This window comes from Elgaria multicarinata, chromosome 13 (assembly GCF_023053635.1).
Source record: "Elgaria multicarinata webbii isolate HBS135686 ecotype San Diego chromosome 13, rElgMul1.1.pri, whole genome shotgun sequence".
In the NCBI taxonomy this organism is placed as follows: domain Eukaryota; kingdom Metazoa; phylum Chordata; class Lepidosauria; order Squamata; family Anguidae; genus Elgaria; species Elgaria multicarinata.
The window spans coordinates 31,339,848-31,355,879 of record NC_086183.1 but is presented as its reverse complement, the minus strand read 5'-3'; the positions used below and the strand labels follow the sequence as shown (position 1 = coordinate 31,355,879).

Sequence of the window (16,032 nt, the reverse complement as noted above, 5' to 3'; positions counted from 1 at the left end):
GGGAGCGGGCGGGTGTGTGTGCTTGTCATTCCATGTTTGTGTGTGTTCAGGAGCGTGTCCAAAACGCTGTCATACAATCCAACATGGGAGTCAAATTAACACCTCCATGAGGGGGCTCATTTAGATCTTGTGAGTGTGAAAAATATTGTTTTTGAGACATGATTTCTTTTTCTTTCTTTTTTTTTGTGCAAGCCCAGGGACTGTCCGTCTCAGCGGTGGCTGCATCTATTTTTAAGTCAGGGTGATGAAAGCGATGCTGGGGTGTGTATGTGTGATGGAGGGCAAATAAAGAGAAAAGAGACTAAATTTTATTCACAGCAAGGTTGATTTCCAACTGAAGTCCATGCCTGGGAAGAAACATTTACGAAAATCCAAATAACGCCCCAAGGGTTGGGTTTTGTGAACCGCAGATTAGCAATGTTTTGGCGACGAATTTAATAACATGAATCCACTTTTGAAGAATGCAAATGAAAGCTGAGTATGTTTTTGCCCTAGAAGGGATGACGGCAACAGAAGTTGTCTTATGTGTTGAGCCAAATCAAGGGCTCTGGGCTCCCCCCCCCCCCCGCCCTCCGTATGCTACCGTTTCAGACTCTACCATGGCAGGGTGCATGTTCACAAGTGTGCATGGGACAGGGAGTTGCATTCTTGGTTGCATTTCCATGGAAACACTTCCTGAAAATATAAGATATTGGCCTCATTCAGAAGACACCTTAAACCACAGCTTTAACCATGGTGATTAAGCCAGAAATCCATGTCGTGTTCAGAAGACACCTTAAACCACGGCTTTAACCACAGTGACTAAGGCAAAAAGCCTTAGTTACTGTGGTTAAAGCCATGGTTTATGGTGTCTTCTGAACATGGCCTGGCTTTCTGGCTTAACCACCGTGGTTAAAGCTGTGGTTTAAGGTATCTTCTGAACAGGGCCAGTGTGTCAGGGAAAAAGCTAACCCCTAAGTTTCTCCCGTACATGCTGGTTGTCTTCATGAGGGAACGTCCCCCCCTCCCATGGTGGTGGAGCATACGAATATTCATGCTCCTTGATGAAGACGGTTGATGCATTGAGCTGCCCGGGATAAAGGTCTGGTTCACACATGCAAGTTTGATTTTTCTGTGCTTGTATGCTGTACACTTGATGGCTGCATGTCTGGACGGACTCCTTACACCAGTCTTAAAATCCCTTCACTGGCTGCCAATTAGTTTCCAGGTGAAGTATAAAGTGCTGGTTATCACCTTTAACGCCCTACATGGTTTGGGTCCAGGCTACCTGCGGGATCGCCTTCTCCCGTACAATCCGCCCCGCACACTCAGGTCCTCTGGGAAGGATTTCCTCCAGCCAACAAAAACAAGGCCGACAACTATTACCCAGAGGACCTTTTCTTCTGCCACTCCCAGTTTGTGGAATGGCTTGCTAGGAGAGATTCATCAGCTTACCAGTCTTCCAGAATTTAAGAAAGCCATAAAGACTGATCTCTTCCGGCAGGCCTACCCAGTTGAATTTTAAGATGCCATTTTTAATGGTGTGCTGCTTTTAATGATGCACTGGTTTAAAAGTTTGAATTACTTGTATGTATTTTATGGTGTTTTTATTAGTGTTGTACCCCACCTCGATCCAGAGGGAGAGTCGGGAAACAACAACTTCTTCTTCTTCTTCTTCTTCTTCTTCTTCTTCTTCTTCTTCTTCTTCTTCTTCTTCTTCTTATTATTATTATTATTATTATTATTAGGCCAGGCTTATGAGAGTTCGCTCTGTCTTCTCAGGCCTGCAATGGCACTGAATGTTCCATTCATTACGTGATGAGCATGCATGTGTGAACCAGATCCAAGTGTATGGAAGCAGAGATTGATTCTGAGGCAGACAGAGTGTGCTGTAGTCCTTAGAGTGTTGGACTAGATCCAGAAAAGCACAGGTTGGAACCCCCACTTGGCCATGAAACTCCCTAGGTGACCTTGGGCCAGTCAGTATGGCTCAGCCTAACCTACCGCACAGGCTCGTTGTGATAGCTCTGAAACCCGGAACAAATTCACCACCCCACTGACTTCGGAGCCATCATCCTCCACTGGATTAACTCAAACTTGTATACGGGTCTCAGTACTCTGAAAGATTTGCATCTCATGATAAGCAGAGTGCCTTGGATAGCTCCCGTAGTGTTCTGACTGTTTCCGACTGAAACCCGGAGCGGATTCACCACCCCACTGACATCGGAGCCACCAGCCCCCAATGCTCATGAGGACCACCCTCCTTAGCTGGTCTTAGATGATACAAAGGAGGGGCCATAGCTCAGTGGGCGGAGCCACCGCTTTGCATGCAGAAGGTCCCGGGTTCGATGCCTGGCAGCAACTTCAGGTAGGGCTGAAAATATTCCTGAAACTGGGGACCTGCTGCTGCCAGTCAGTGCCAACAATACCGGGTGCGATGAACCCACGCTGCCAGCTTCCTAAATTCCATGTCTCTGTGTGCCTCCCTTACTTCCAAGTGCAGTAAGCCAGCCTTGCTACCTTGTGGGAGGGGGTTCCTGTTCATTCTGGAGTGTCGTAGCCCCCAGTTTCTCGGGCGCCGGTTCAGCACTTTTTGCAGAGGGCCTTTTCTGGTCTGCGGACGGACTCCGTCGAGGCAGCGCTCAGACTTTCCTGGCCACGGCCCCTGTGGTTACAAGCGGAGCGCGGGAGCCAAGGTAAACGTCGAGGCACTTGTGTTGCAGCTAGCCACACACACAGACACGGGATCTGTTGAGCTCAGAGGCCTGCAGGCTGGCCTGTCCATCAGGGCCCGGTAGCGTGACGGTAGCTGCCTCTTTGCCAGCCTCTGCTTAATGGGCACAGTAGCCTTCCCAACACCCCCCCTGAATTAGGCACGAAGGCCGCTCGTGTGTTTCAGATTTGTGTTTGCACACTAGAGGGGATTTGACAGCCGGGCTTGGGTTTTCACTGCCAAGACACTCTCGGAAAATGGAACTTGCAGCTTTGACCAGCAAATGCAAGCCTCCCTTCCAAAACATGTAGAGGGTTCCCTCAGTTGGGCGAGTGGTTTACCCTCCTCTGGGCTAGCAGTAACCACTGCGGATTTATTTCAGATGCCGCGGCCGCCTCGATTTACCAGGGGCCATCTAGATTTTCTTGTAGGTTTTCCTAGGATGCCACCTGGACCACTTTTGTCGTGGTGGAAAGGCAGGGTTCGAATCAAGTCAAATCAGCACAGAATACATTCCCGCCCCTGTTTTTGCATCGGCAGAATGGTCAGCCGTAGAATACACAGCACTGGCTGGGGATTATGGGGATTGTAGTACATCCAGAAGGCACCTGGCTGGGGAAAGCTGCCGTAGGAAACCAAGCCACTGAGACGTCTCTTTTTATATTACGTCCATCTTCACCCACAGCCCGCTTGTGGGAGGAGGAGGAATCACTGTCCTCCTGGGGGCTCGCTGAGTACATGCATCGGCAGAATGGTCAGCCGTAGAATACACAGCGCTGGCTGGGGATTATGGGGACTGTAGTACATCCAGAAGGCACCTGGCTGCGAGCCAATTCTGAATCGAGCTGAGCAAAGTTTACCCACCTCTGTAATATGACGTATTGTTCTTTGGGCATCCAAAATGGAATCTGAATGTTTCCAGCACCATTGATGCCTAGCCAAGGCTATCCTGGCTACCCTATGGAACTCTTTGTTCGTGTAACTAGCGAGGTTTACCCCAGGGCATGCTGGGATCCACCCCTTTCCCAGGACGCCTTTGCCCACCATAGCAGGAAGGGCGACTTTCTGGAAACGAGGAGATTTCTGGAATCTGTCTCCACGACTTCATCAAATGCCATGCTGCTTTTGAGAAGTGGTCTCCCGCAGGTTGTCTGGGAACAGCGCAGGAGTTTTTTTAAAAAAAGAGAAACACATCCCCACGAGTGACCACAGACAAGAGGGTCCTGGACTGGTTTCCTTCGTTCATGTGAACGCAGCCCGGTTTTTCAGGCTTAAACTGTTGAGAATATTGCAACCTCACCTGCAAGTTCCCGGAAGGGGCCAGTGCTGCAATTTGTCAATGCATGAGAATTTTGACCACAGCTAGCCTTAGGGTCTCTATGGCCTACAGTGTGGTTTCCTGTGATTTCTTCCTTTTGCTCCTCCCCTTCCTTCTCCCCAGCCCCACCCCCTCCCTCTCTGACTTCCACCATTGCTTGGAGCACGGACGTTGGCTCTCTTACTCTTGCCTATGCAATAGAACCTTTGTGAGTAAAACCATTTCACCTTTTCTTCACCAAAGAAGGCTGTGGTCTCCTTGTAGGGCTATAAGGTACCCTTGTGTGCATGTGGGACTGGTAAACACTCATTCCGTTCTGCCTTTTTTGTTTTTCTCTGCTAATTGCCTTTCTAGCCCGAGGCGTCATTACTGAATAATCCCGTCATAAATGTGGTCATGAGCTGGTTGCCTTCACTCCCTTGGAGTGACTTAACCGTTGGCACTCGGTGCCAACCAGCGCAGCCTTTAGCGGGGGAGCTTGGCCAGAGGGGAACGTGGCTCGGATGCCATCCAGGGTGGTGCAGGTGTGGGAGACATGACAAGAGTGTGTGAGAGAGAGACGCTGTGTCCCCGTGCCTGGCGGCTGTGGGGGATGCGGCGCCTTTTGGACACAGCCGCTACCGGCCTGGGGGGGGGGGGTTAGGGCAGGGGGAGGGTGACATCATGTCTGTACAGCCACAGTTACAACTCAAAGGCCCTTCTTTGATTTAGACCTGCAGCGAGTGAGGGGAGATGCTGATGAAGACGCAGCAGGGTCTGCTGTGCTGGAAGGAGACAGACACCGAGCTTAAACGTTTTAGACCGGCATGACTCATAGATAGAGTTGAAGAGTTGGTTTTGGAGCGAAGAAGGGTGTTGGTGAACAGACCTGGGTTCAATCCAAGCCAAAGCGCGCCCTCCATCATGATTCTCCTCTGCGAATGTTGGCAGTGAATATGTGCTGGGTAGCCTCTTAATTGTGTCGCGTTTGCGGAATATTTGATATCCCTACTGGACAGCCGATGACATTTGATTGTGCTGGTGGCCGACATGCAATGGTGTTTTTTTTTACATTTGACAGCATTTGGCCGTTGACATGCAATGGTGTCCAGTGTTGCACTACAACCATTTGTTTTTAGAATGAGGGAGCACGATCCAGTCCTTTCTGCACGTCCTGAGTAAGGTGCAGAAGGGATTTAGATATTCATTCATTCATTCATTTATAATTGCATCCTGCCTCCTCCACCTGTCCCCAAATTGCCAAGGTGGCTTCGAGCAATATAGCACACAGAAATAAAATACCGTAAAACACACCAACAGATTTTTTTTAAAAAAAAACATGTTTCTACAGCTATTCATTCTTAGGTTGCATCCTACTGTTTCAGTACCTGCTGAATGCTTTTAGTACTACATGATTTTTTTTGGCTTGGAAGGATGGTGAACAGGTAATAGAAATGCCTTTAAGTTGTTCTACTTCGTTTTGTTTTCATTGTTTGGTATTTATTGCATTACATAGTTTTATTCTTGTAAGCTGGTGTGAGTTTTTTGGCCAAAGAGTGGCCAATAAATACCTGAAATTAATAATTAAAGCAACAGATGCAATAGACCAAACGCTCCACTTCTGAAACCGGCCAAAAATAAAATCCTGACATGTGTATGCTAAGGCAGCCTTCCCCAACCTAGTGCCCTCCAGATGTTTTGGACTACAACCCCCAGCATGCCTAACCACTGGCCGATGGTTAGGCATCCCATTGGGGCTGATGGGAATTGACTTTAAGTCTTGGTAGCTTCTTTTCCTCTTCCCTCCTCCCCACTCTTTCCTTTAGCATTGTGTCATTTAGTTTGTATGCCTGTGGGCAGACACTGTCTTGTTTCCTTGAATGTGTGCGAGTTGCTCTGAAGAACGGGTTAAACGGGTTAGGAAATGTTTGTAGATCTTGTAGAAATAAATATCCCTTTTTTTAAAAAAAAAAAAGGCAGATGTGGGAGTGGGAGATAAGAGGCAGCTGATGATCTGTGTTTATGTTGTTGTACAGGTGCTTGTTCCAGAAAAACATCTATTTCTGTTTTATTGACTATTCTAAAGCCTTTGACTGTGTGGATCATAACAAACTGTGGCAAGTTCTTGGTGGTATGGGGATACCAAGTCATCTTGTCTGCCTCCTGAGGAATCTGTATAACGAACAAGTAGCAACGGGAAGAACAGACCACGGAACAACGGACTGGTTTAACATTGGGAAAGGAGTACGGCAGGGTTGTATACTCTCACCTTACCTATTCAACTTGTATGCAGAACACATCATGCGACGTGCTGGGCTTGACGAATCCAAGGCTGGAGTTAAAATCGCAGGAAGAAACATTAACAATCTCATATGCAGATGACACCACTTTGATGGCTGAAAGCGAGGAGGAGCTGAGGAGCCTTATGACGAAGGTGAAAGAAGAAAGTGCAAAAGCTGGGTTGCAGTTAAACCTCAAAAAAACCAAGATTATGGCAACCAGCTTGATTGGTAACTGGCAAATAGAGGGAGAAAACGTGGAGGCAGTGACAGACTTTGTATTTCTGGGCGCAAAGATTACTGCAGACGCTGACTGCAGCCAGGAAATCAGAAGACGTTTACTTCTTGGGAGGAGAGCAATGACAAATCTCGATAAAATAGTTAAGAGCAGAGACACCACACTGACAACAAAGGTCCGCATAGTTAAAGCAATGGTATTCCCCGTAGTAACCTCTGGCTGCGAGAGCTGGACCATAAGGAAAGCTGAGCGAAGGAAGATAGATGCTTTTGAACTGTGGTGTTGGAGGAAAATTCTGAGAGTGCCTTGGACCGCAAGAAGATCAAACCAGTCCATACTCCAGGAAATAAAGCCAGACTGCTCACTTGAGGGAATGGTATTAAAGGCAAAACTGAAGTACTTTGGCCACATAATGAGAAGACAGGATACCCTGGAGAAGAGGCTGATGCTAGGGAAAGTGGAAGGCAAAAGGAAGAGGGGCCGACCAAGGGCAAGATGGAGGGATGATATTCTGGAGGTGACAGACTTGACCTTGGGGGAGCTAGGGGTGGCGACGGCCAACAGAAAGCTCTGGCATGGGCTGGTCCATGAAGTCACGAAGAGTCGGAAGCGACTGAACGAATAAACAACAACAAAACAGGTGCTTGACTGAGCTCCGGATGGAGGCGCATAAGGGAGGTCCATGCTGCCCAATTCACGTGCGGACTGGGGAGCTGATGACCCCATCAGCCTTCCTTCAAACCAAACATTTGGGATAAGGGTGTGGGATACAAGGCCAGGGCAAGCCGGCTTGCATGGGAGCCTAGCTTTCCCGGTGTGCGGGCGGCCAGCTAAGAGACCCTCCTTGAGTCTGTAAATCACTATTTTGTGCGGCGGCAGGGGGGCATTGGAAAAAGAAGGTGGATCTCTGCCTCCCCTGCACCACTGGACAAGCTGCCATCTCTCCGTGTTTTGGCCGGCCTCCCTGGCCTCGCAGCAGGGGAGCCAGGCTGGCGGTTTTGGCAGCAGCAGCAGCGAGGTTATCCCCTGAGGGGAATCCAAACAGGCTTCTCTTTGGTGGAGAAACAAGCAGCTGAAATGGATGGCTGTTTGGGGTCAGGAAGGGGGGGGGAATGAGATGCCCTCCCAGGTATGGCTGGAGCGGGCGGGGGGGGTAGAGAGAGCGGTCTCCACTCCAAGGCCTGGTTGTTTCCAAAGCTTCATAGAATCATAGAATAGCAGAGTTGGAAGAAGCCTATAAGGCCATCGAGTCCAACCCCCTGCTCAATGCAGGAATCCACCCTAAAGCATCCCTGACAGATGATTCTCCAGCTGCCTCTTGAAGGTCTCTAGTGTGGGAGAGCCCACAACCTCCCTAGGTCACTGATTCCATTGTCGTACTGCTCTAACAGTCAGGAAGTTTTTCCTGATGTCCAGCTGGAATCTGGCTTCCTTTAACTTGAGCCCGTTCTTCCGTGTCCTGCACTCTGGGAGGATCGAGAAGAGATCCTGGCCCTCCTCTGTGTGACAACCTTTCAAGTATTTGAAGAGTGCTATCCTGTCTCCCCTCCATCTTCTCTTCTCCAGGCTAAACATGCCCAGTTCTTTCCGTCTCTCTCCATAGGGCTTTGTTTCCAGACCCCTGATCATCCTGGTTGCCCTCCTCTGAACACGCTCCAGCTTGTGGAGCCCAGAACTGGACGCAATACTCTAGATGAGGGCTAACCAGGGCTGAATAGAATGGAACCAGGACCTCACGTGATTTGGAAGCTATACTTCTATTAATGCAGCCCAAAAGAACATTTGCCTTTCTTGCAGTCATATCGCACTGTTGGCTCATATTCAGCTTGCAATCTGCAACAATTCCAAGATCCTTCTCGTTTGTAGTATCTGAGCGCGGCCTTCGCCCCAGAACCTGTTTCCGATGTGCCTCGCACAAGGCGGCATCAGACGTACAAGAAGAGCCCCGTTGCGTGAAACTCTGCTCCTTCCAGTCCAGCGTTCTGTTTATGGTCAGATGCCTTTCCCTCGCCCAAGCAGCAATGTCCTCACTCCAATCATCGTCTCCATACAGAGAAATTTGGGTCCAAAACTGTGCGAGAGAAGTTTTTGAGGGTCTTGACGATCCTGAACATTGTTCCCAAGTCCACGTTGTGTAGTACTTTTATTTGGCCAACTCAAAGGCCACGAAAATGTGCAAGCTTTTGAGATCTCCAGATCTCTTCGTCAGGCAACATGTTCCAAAAAGCCAGTTAAGGAGGGTCTGTGCAGTCAGCAACTTCAAAGGATATGGAGGAGGAGGAGGAGGAGGGTTTGCAGATATTCACATTGGCCTCTGCCAGGTGTTGGGATGGTTTCATTGCCCCTAAGGCAGCCTTCTCCAACCTGGTGCCCTCCAGATGTGTTAGACTACAACTCCCAGAATCCCACAGCCAGACTGGGGGATGTTGGGAGTTGTAATCCAGCACATCTAGAGGGCATCAGGTTGGAGACGGCTGCCTTGCATAGCTCCATCAGAACTCTACAAATAATGAATAAGAGTTCTGACTGAAACCTGGAGTGGAATCTCCACCTCCCCAGACATCAGAGCCACCAGCCTCCAGTGATGAGATCCGAGATCTTCGACATGCAACACATGGGGCTGAGTTTTGATCCCTCCTGGGGCAGGCTCAACCTCACCCCCCTTCTAATCTTATTTTTAGAAATTAAACATAAGGTGGAAATCCTCAATCTTTAAGTGGGCCTTCTACTGACTTACACACAGACACAGACACCCACCCACTCAAACTGACACCCAGCATTACCTTTCCCACCTTCTTGTGCTGAACATCTTGGTGCTTTTAAACGGCTTCATGGGGCCGGACCTCAGCCGGTCCATCCATCCCACCATGCCTGCAAAAGCCCATCCACCCCGAATGTATTCAAAGGCTGCTACAAAGAACCATATTTTTTCTTCCCCAAGTAAATGTGCAAAGAGTTAAAAATGTATTTGCTCTTTTCTGTTTTAAGTGTTTGTATTTTTACACACACCAGGCAGTGCCTCTCTCTCTCTCTCTCTCTCTCTCTCTCTCTCTCTCTCTCTCTCTCTCTCTCTCTCTCTCTCTCTCTGCCCCCCCCCCAAATACAAGACTGTGGTCTGGGCTCTTGCCTAGAAAAAAATTTACGCCCCACTGTACATCAAGCAAAATTAGGTCTCCGGCCGCGGTTGGCTTTTAATTGGCCATGCTCTGGCCCGTGTTTATTTGCACTGCAATTAGTTAAACCAACTCCTTTCACCGGCTGCCTTGAAGCGCGCCAAGGTACACAATCGGGACAGCGCCCCCTAGGGGCAGGGCAGAATGGGGCAAAGGCGGGATGGAAAAAGACATGGGGGAGGTTGGAGAGAAATAGATCATTGATGACAAGAAGAAATCCAGAGCTCTGAGGAGGGAGGGAGTGTGTGTGTGTGTGTTGTTTGTGAGAATGCATGGAAACTGTTGCTTCCCCCTGCAAAAAAATCCTCTCAATCTGCAGCCTGCCTTGTCATCCAACAAGCGCGCTCTATATCGCCAGCAAAACACAGGGCTCTTTCTTCAAAGCTGCGAAATAGTCAAAATGGGGACAGACCCCTCACTGCCTCCCCTCCATTTCCACAGTCAAAGGATGCCTTCTTGGATCCTGAATATGGGAAGCAGGTTCTTTTATTTATAATACATTTGATTTTATTTGATTTTACTTATTACATTTTAATACCTCCCAATAGGAACCCTCTGTAGTTACAGAGTGGAGAGAGAGATTCACTCTGCACCTGCACAGGAGTTATGTTCATCTCTTCCAGAGTTGATCCCTGGCATTACATGGGCTGCATCCGGGTGATGCCAGTACAAATGAAGCCCGTCTCTTCGCTTCCCCCCCCCCCCAAAAAAATTTCCTTCTTTGTTTAATTTGTGACTGTTTGGTTTTAGTTACTTATTTACATGGTATGCTTATATCCCACCGTTTTTCCGTGATGGAACCCATGGCGGCTTACTGTAAAATACTCAAAGTGCTTACAAGCTTCTTTCTCTCAGTCCCCTTTGCAACAACTAGACTGTGGTGCCCATTTTACAGAAACAGGCTGGCAAACTGAGGCTGTGATGTGGGGACTTCCGCTTTGTGCCAGAACTGGGCTTTGAACAAGGGATTCTTGCAACTAGAAAACGCTGCTGATTAATTGGATAGGTTTGGAAGTTCATTTATTTCTTAATCAAATCTGTGAAACCTGCCTAAACTCGCATAAGAGAAATTACAAACTGGAACACCTCAGATTGTGCCCAGCAGTGGACTGGGATCCAGTGTTTCAGCTGTGTTTCTTACCCCCCCCCCCCCTTATCAGCAATTTCATGGAGATTTAATGGATCACAGCTCGTGCGATTCCTTGACAAAGATTTCTTTTTTGGGCACCAAGCCTCGTAACGCTCATCTGTCTCTTTGCAGTTCATTATCTCGGAGAGCGACCAGGGAGACTTGCCATGCCCGCTGGAGTGCCCGCAGGAGCGTGGCCGCCCCGTCTGCGCCTCCGACGGGAGGCTCTATAAATCCCCATGTACCTTCCGGAGAGCGCGTTGTCGTGATCCGTCCCTCGAAGCCGTGCCTCGCTACCGATGTGGTGGGGCCGCCCACCGAGAACCCAACAGTAGGTAGAGATTTCGCGCAAAGGCTTAGATCTGTGCGGGTGGCCAAATGCAAACGAGGGCAGATGTCCGGCGCCCTTCGCAGTTGGGAAGGGGGGATTTCTGGAAGGTGCAGCTTCTCTCCACCCTGCATCACTATCATGGGACAAGCTGTATCTAATAAAATTCTCTTTTGAACATGGCTGTCAATGGGGGCCGCAGGGTCAGTCGAACAGAGGTTCACAATCTCTTTCAGCCAGAAGGTTGGATTCCGTTTCGGGATCCAGTGCATTCCAGTGGGGGGTGGGGCCCAATATAGCAGCCTATTTCAGCTTAGAGCCCTTTCTGCTACTAACTAAGCCCTTAGGAAAGGCATTTTAACTTTTTAGAATAGGTCAGTGATTTGTGAAAAATGATCAGTGTTTGTGGGAAAGGCTATGAAGACCTGGCTTTCTGGAAGGGGGGGTGCAGAATGCCTGACTGGAATCCCTACAGGGCCAGGTGCAGCCCCTGATCCTGAGCTATGGCATCTTGGGCTAAATTGATCAATTACTCCTTCCCCCACTTCAAAGAAATTGGATTGAATTCAATAGTAGATTCTGGTTAATCACATTTTTTTTTTAAAAAAGTTGATGGTTCCTGTAGAACAGCCTTTTTCCAACCTGCCCCCCTCCAAATGTATTGGACTACAAATACAAATGATGGGAGTACTACAAATACAAATGATGTAGTCCAACACATTTGGAGGATGCCAGATACAGGGCTTCTCCACATTTAGCAAATATCCTGCAGCCTTAACGGGGCTTTGAGTTCCTGATTCTTTGCGGGTTTAATGATCAGCACGATATATACACTCCCCCGCACTTCCGCCCTGCTTTTGCCAGTTCCTTCTGATAGGTTTCAATTATACCACCAGCAGATGGCGCCGTATTATTGCGTGATTTCGATGTATTACCGCATGTTTGGGGTTTTATAAAATGGCGGATTCCCGCTTGAAAACGGCAGGAGAGGCATCAGAAGTTGACGACGTCATGAAAAGGACCCGCACACTTCCTTGAGTGACCAATCGCGAGCGTGCAATAAATCGCTTGCGTGGTGAGAACCTCACAGGCGCTTATAAAAAAAACTGCATATGACGGTGTCCTCTTTGGAGCGGTGTTTTCTCCTTCTGGCGTTGAGAATGGCAGATGGCCGCTTCTGCGATGGCACACACTCTGACACACGCACACACAGCGGCATCATTTTTGAGAGGCAAGACAAAGGAACTATGCCTTGGCTCTCAAAAATGTCTCTTTCATTCATATGCAAATTTATGCAGATTGAATAGACTAAGACTTTTTTCTTCATCCAGTGACAGCCCTACTATTAAAGCCCTACATAATTAGTATTCCAACTATTATAATTATCAACTATTTCTCTCTACAAACAACAGGTCCATCAAGAGAATTTAAAAAGCTTCCTCAATGCGTAGAAAGCTATAATATACTGTACACAAACTGTACACTGATCCTTAGAAATTTCTCGCAATCCATGGCATCTGTCTCCACAAAACCGGGACATGAAATCTGCACTCCAGGGTAGGGTTGTCGGAGAAAACTGCGACGGATTCAAATGAGTTCAGATTTCTTTGAAGTCAGTCTGCAGATTCCGCTGCTGATCAGCATTTTCTGAGCTGCACAGATCCCAGGGACTTGCAGACCAGATTTTCGTGTGTGTGTGTGCACAATTTGTGCTAATGTGCATTTGCATTACACTAATGCGAATTAGCACAAGCAGAACAAAAGTTCTCGTTTTAAAATCCAATTCCATAAATGAGTGGACACCAAAATCAAAGACACCTGACAATCCGCAAAACGCAGACTGAGCGGATTTAACAAGATCCAACAAGGGAGAGGGCCTTTTCAGTGGTGGCCCCACAATTATGGAATGATCTCCCCAACGAGGCTTGCCTGGCACCAACATTGTTATCTTTTCGGCGCCAGGTCAAGATCTTTCTCTTCTCCCAGGCGTTTAACAGCATTTAACAACATATGCTAAGTTTGTTTTTTAATGCACCCCAGAACTGTTGTTGTCTAAAATGGATACTGTTTAATACTGTTGTCTTCATATTTTTGATGGTTTAAAAATTTTGTATACTTTTTAATGTTCACTGTTTTTAACTTTTGTAAACCGCTCAGAAAGCTTCAGCTATGGGGCAGTATATAAATTTAATTAATAATAAATAAATAAATAAATAAATCCTTAATTAAAGGCAAAGGTGGGAACGGGGCTGTGAGGAGTCAGGATATATTTCCAGTGGTAACCAGGAACAGCAGTCTAAAAGCAGAACAAGTCACACATAAAAGGGACTTTAACAAAGGAAAAACAGCAGTTCTTGGACTGTTGGGCGCAAGGCGGGAGACATTTCCTGTAGCATTCAGGAACGTATCTATGCAAACTGAATACAATGTGTATGTATGAGTAACTCTTTTTAATGTATCCAAACCCCATATAGTTTAATACTTTAGAAGGGGCATTCTAAGATCACACAAAAATGTGCAAGCTTTGGAGCTCTGCAGATCTCTTCATCAGGCAACATGTTAAGGGGGTCTGTGCAGTCAGCAACTTAGGAGGAGATGGAGAGGAGGGTTTGCAAATATTCACGTTGGCCTTTGCTAGCTGATGGGATGGTTTCAGTGTCCCTAAGGCATCTTCTCCAACCTGGTGCCCTCCTGATGTGTTGGACTACAACTCCCAGAAACTCTTCAGATATCAGTCAGAACTCAGTAGGAGCTACTCCTGCCATAAAGCTCCCCTGGGGCTTTGGGAGAAGCAAGTGGAATCAGGAATCATAGAATTGAAAGGGCGCTCTTAAGGACATCAAGTCCAACCCCCCCCTGCTCAATGCAGGAATCCACCTTAAAGCATCCCTGACAGGTAACTGTCCAGCTGCCTCTTGAAGGCCTCTTGTGTGGGAGAGCCCACAACCTCCCTAGGTCATTGGTTCCATTGTCGTACTGCTCTAACAGTCAGGAAGTTTTTCCTGATGTCCAGCTGGAATCTGGCTTCCTTTCACTTGAGCCCGTTATTCCGTGCCCTGCACTCTGGGAGGATCGAGAAGAGATCCTGGCCCTCCTCTGTGTGACAACCTTTGAAGTATTTGAAGAGTGCTGTCATGTCTCCCCTCCATTTTCTCTTCTCCAGGCTAAACATGCCCAGTTCTTTCAGTCTCTCTTCATAGGGCTTTGTTTCCAGACCCCTGATCATCCTGGTTGCCCTCCTCTGAACACGCTCCAGCTTGTCTGCATCCTTCTTGAATTGTGGAGCCCAGAACTGGACGCAATACTCTAGATGAGGCCTAACCAGGGCCGAATAGAGAGGAACCAGGACCTCACGTGATTTGGAAGCTATACTTCTATTAATGCAGCCCAAAAGAGCATTTGCCTTTCTTGCAGCCATATCACACTGTTGGCTGATATTCAGCTTGTGATCTACAACAATTCCAAGATCCTTCTCGTTTGTAGTATTGCTGAGCCGAGTATCCCCCATCTTGTAACTGTGCCTTTGGTTTCTATTTCCTAAATGTAGAACTTGGCATTTATCCCTATTATTGATCATAGAGTCCGGGCAGCTTCATATCACATATTCCCTGCATTTGACGAAGGAGAAGAAAGAAAAGGACATAGTTTGCCACTTCTAATGTCATAATATTCCTGAGTTAGAACCCTGTCTCCAACGTGAGAAGCACTTTTGCCATGAAAAGCATCTCAGGCTCATGGAGGAATGAAAGTTAACCAGTTCTTCTCCGGAAGCTGACCAGTGCCAGAGAGGCATAGAGCAGATGGCTTTCAGTGGCGAGAGAAGTGCTCTCTATACATGCTCAGAAGCACTCCAATGTCCCCAGCTGGCTGCACTTCTGCCGCTGCATCTTTACTTGTGTCCTCGTTCCGTTTGCTGTGCAGATACCAACCTCACCCGCTGTCTGGAGGACCGAGCCGCTGCACTCTCGCAGTCCCGGCGCCAGGCGCATGCATCGTACGTCCCAGAATGTCGTGAAGACGGCACCTTCCTGCAGGTAAACGCTTCTTGCCTTTCCTTGGAACTCAGAATGGGGGTGTTTCTCTATCAGACTCCAGCAAAATCACCCTGGCTGAGGAAACAGAACGACTCTTCGTGTTTGTGAAAGGGTCATTGATTTGGGTTACAGGGTTTTTTCCCCCGAAAGCAATGGTTTGCATTGGAGGGTGCGATTGCAGATGCAAAGGCCTGCATTGCTGTGAGGTCGTAAATGATGGGATACATGGGTGAAAGCAAGGTGGAGCATAAGGTGTATGCGTTTCGAGGATATTGTCGGGAGCTGCAAGCTTTAAAAGTTTTACAAAAACTTTTGGGTTGAGTTCTCTGAAAGGTGCCGGGAAGAGAGAGGCTTGTGTGCATTTATTTATTTAAGCTAGGGTGCAATCCTATGCATGTTAAGACCAAAAAGAAGGCCTACGTTTCCCAGCATTCCCCAGCCTGCCAAATGTGCCTGCACAAATAGAACAGTACTCAAATGGAAGATTCGCGCAAATCTCCTAATTTGCGCAAATCTAATTTGTGCAAATATCCTCCATAGACTAAACGGAGGACAGATTTGGGCAAATTACGAAATTTGTTCAAATCTGAACTGGGAATAGGGAACAAGGTGAACTTGAGCACGAGTTTGACAATGTGCATATATTTTGGGTGGACATGTGCAAGCGCTCACACTCCTGTTCGGAGCCTCGAAAGTTGGGATTCCCGCATGTTTTGCAAGGAAACCCAAAATCCTCATACATCCCAGTATCATTGTGTAGCACCTGTGTCTTGACCTGTAACAATGCGGGGGCAGGCTGCCATTAGTGTTGAAGGAAAAGCTTTCTGTACATGCTCAGAGGGACTTGAATGGCATAATTGTT

At 47.8% G+C, this 16,032-nt stretch overlaps 1 protein-coding gene across 1 annotated transcript in view; it reads left to right on the top strand.

The window, feature by feature from the left end:
* The window catches only part of LOC134408054 (SPARC-related modular calcium-binding protein 1-like), a 42,974-nt gene that overhangs the window by 16,590 nt on the left and 10,352 nt on the right, over positions 1–16,032 (top strand). The window contains exons 2-3 of the mRNA XM_063140126.1: positions 10,941–11,139; positions 15,058–15,170. Coding sequence (XP_062996196.1) covers positions 10,941–11,139; positions 15,058–15,170 — 312 coding nt within the window. The remainder of the gene's footprint in view (positions 1–10,940; positions 11,140–15,057; positions 15,171–16,032) is intronic.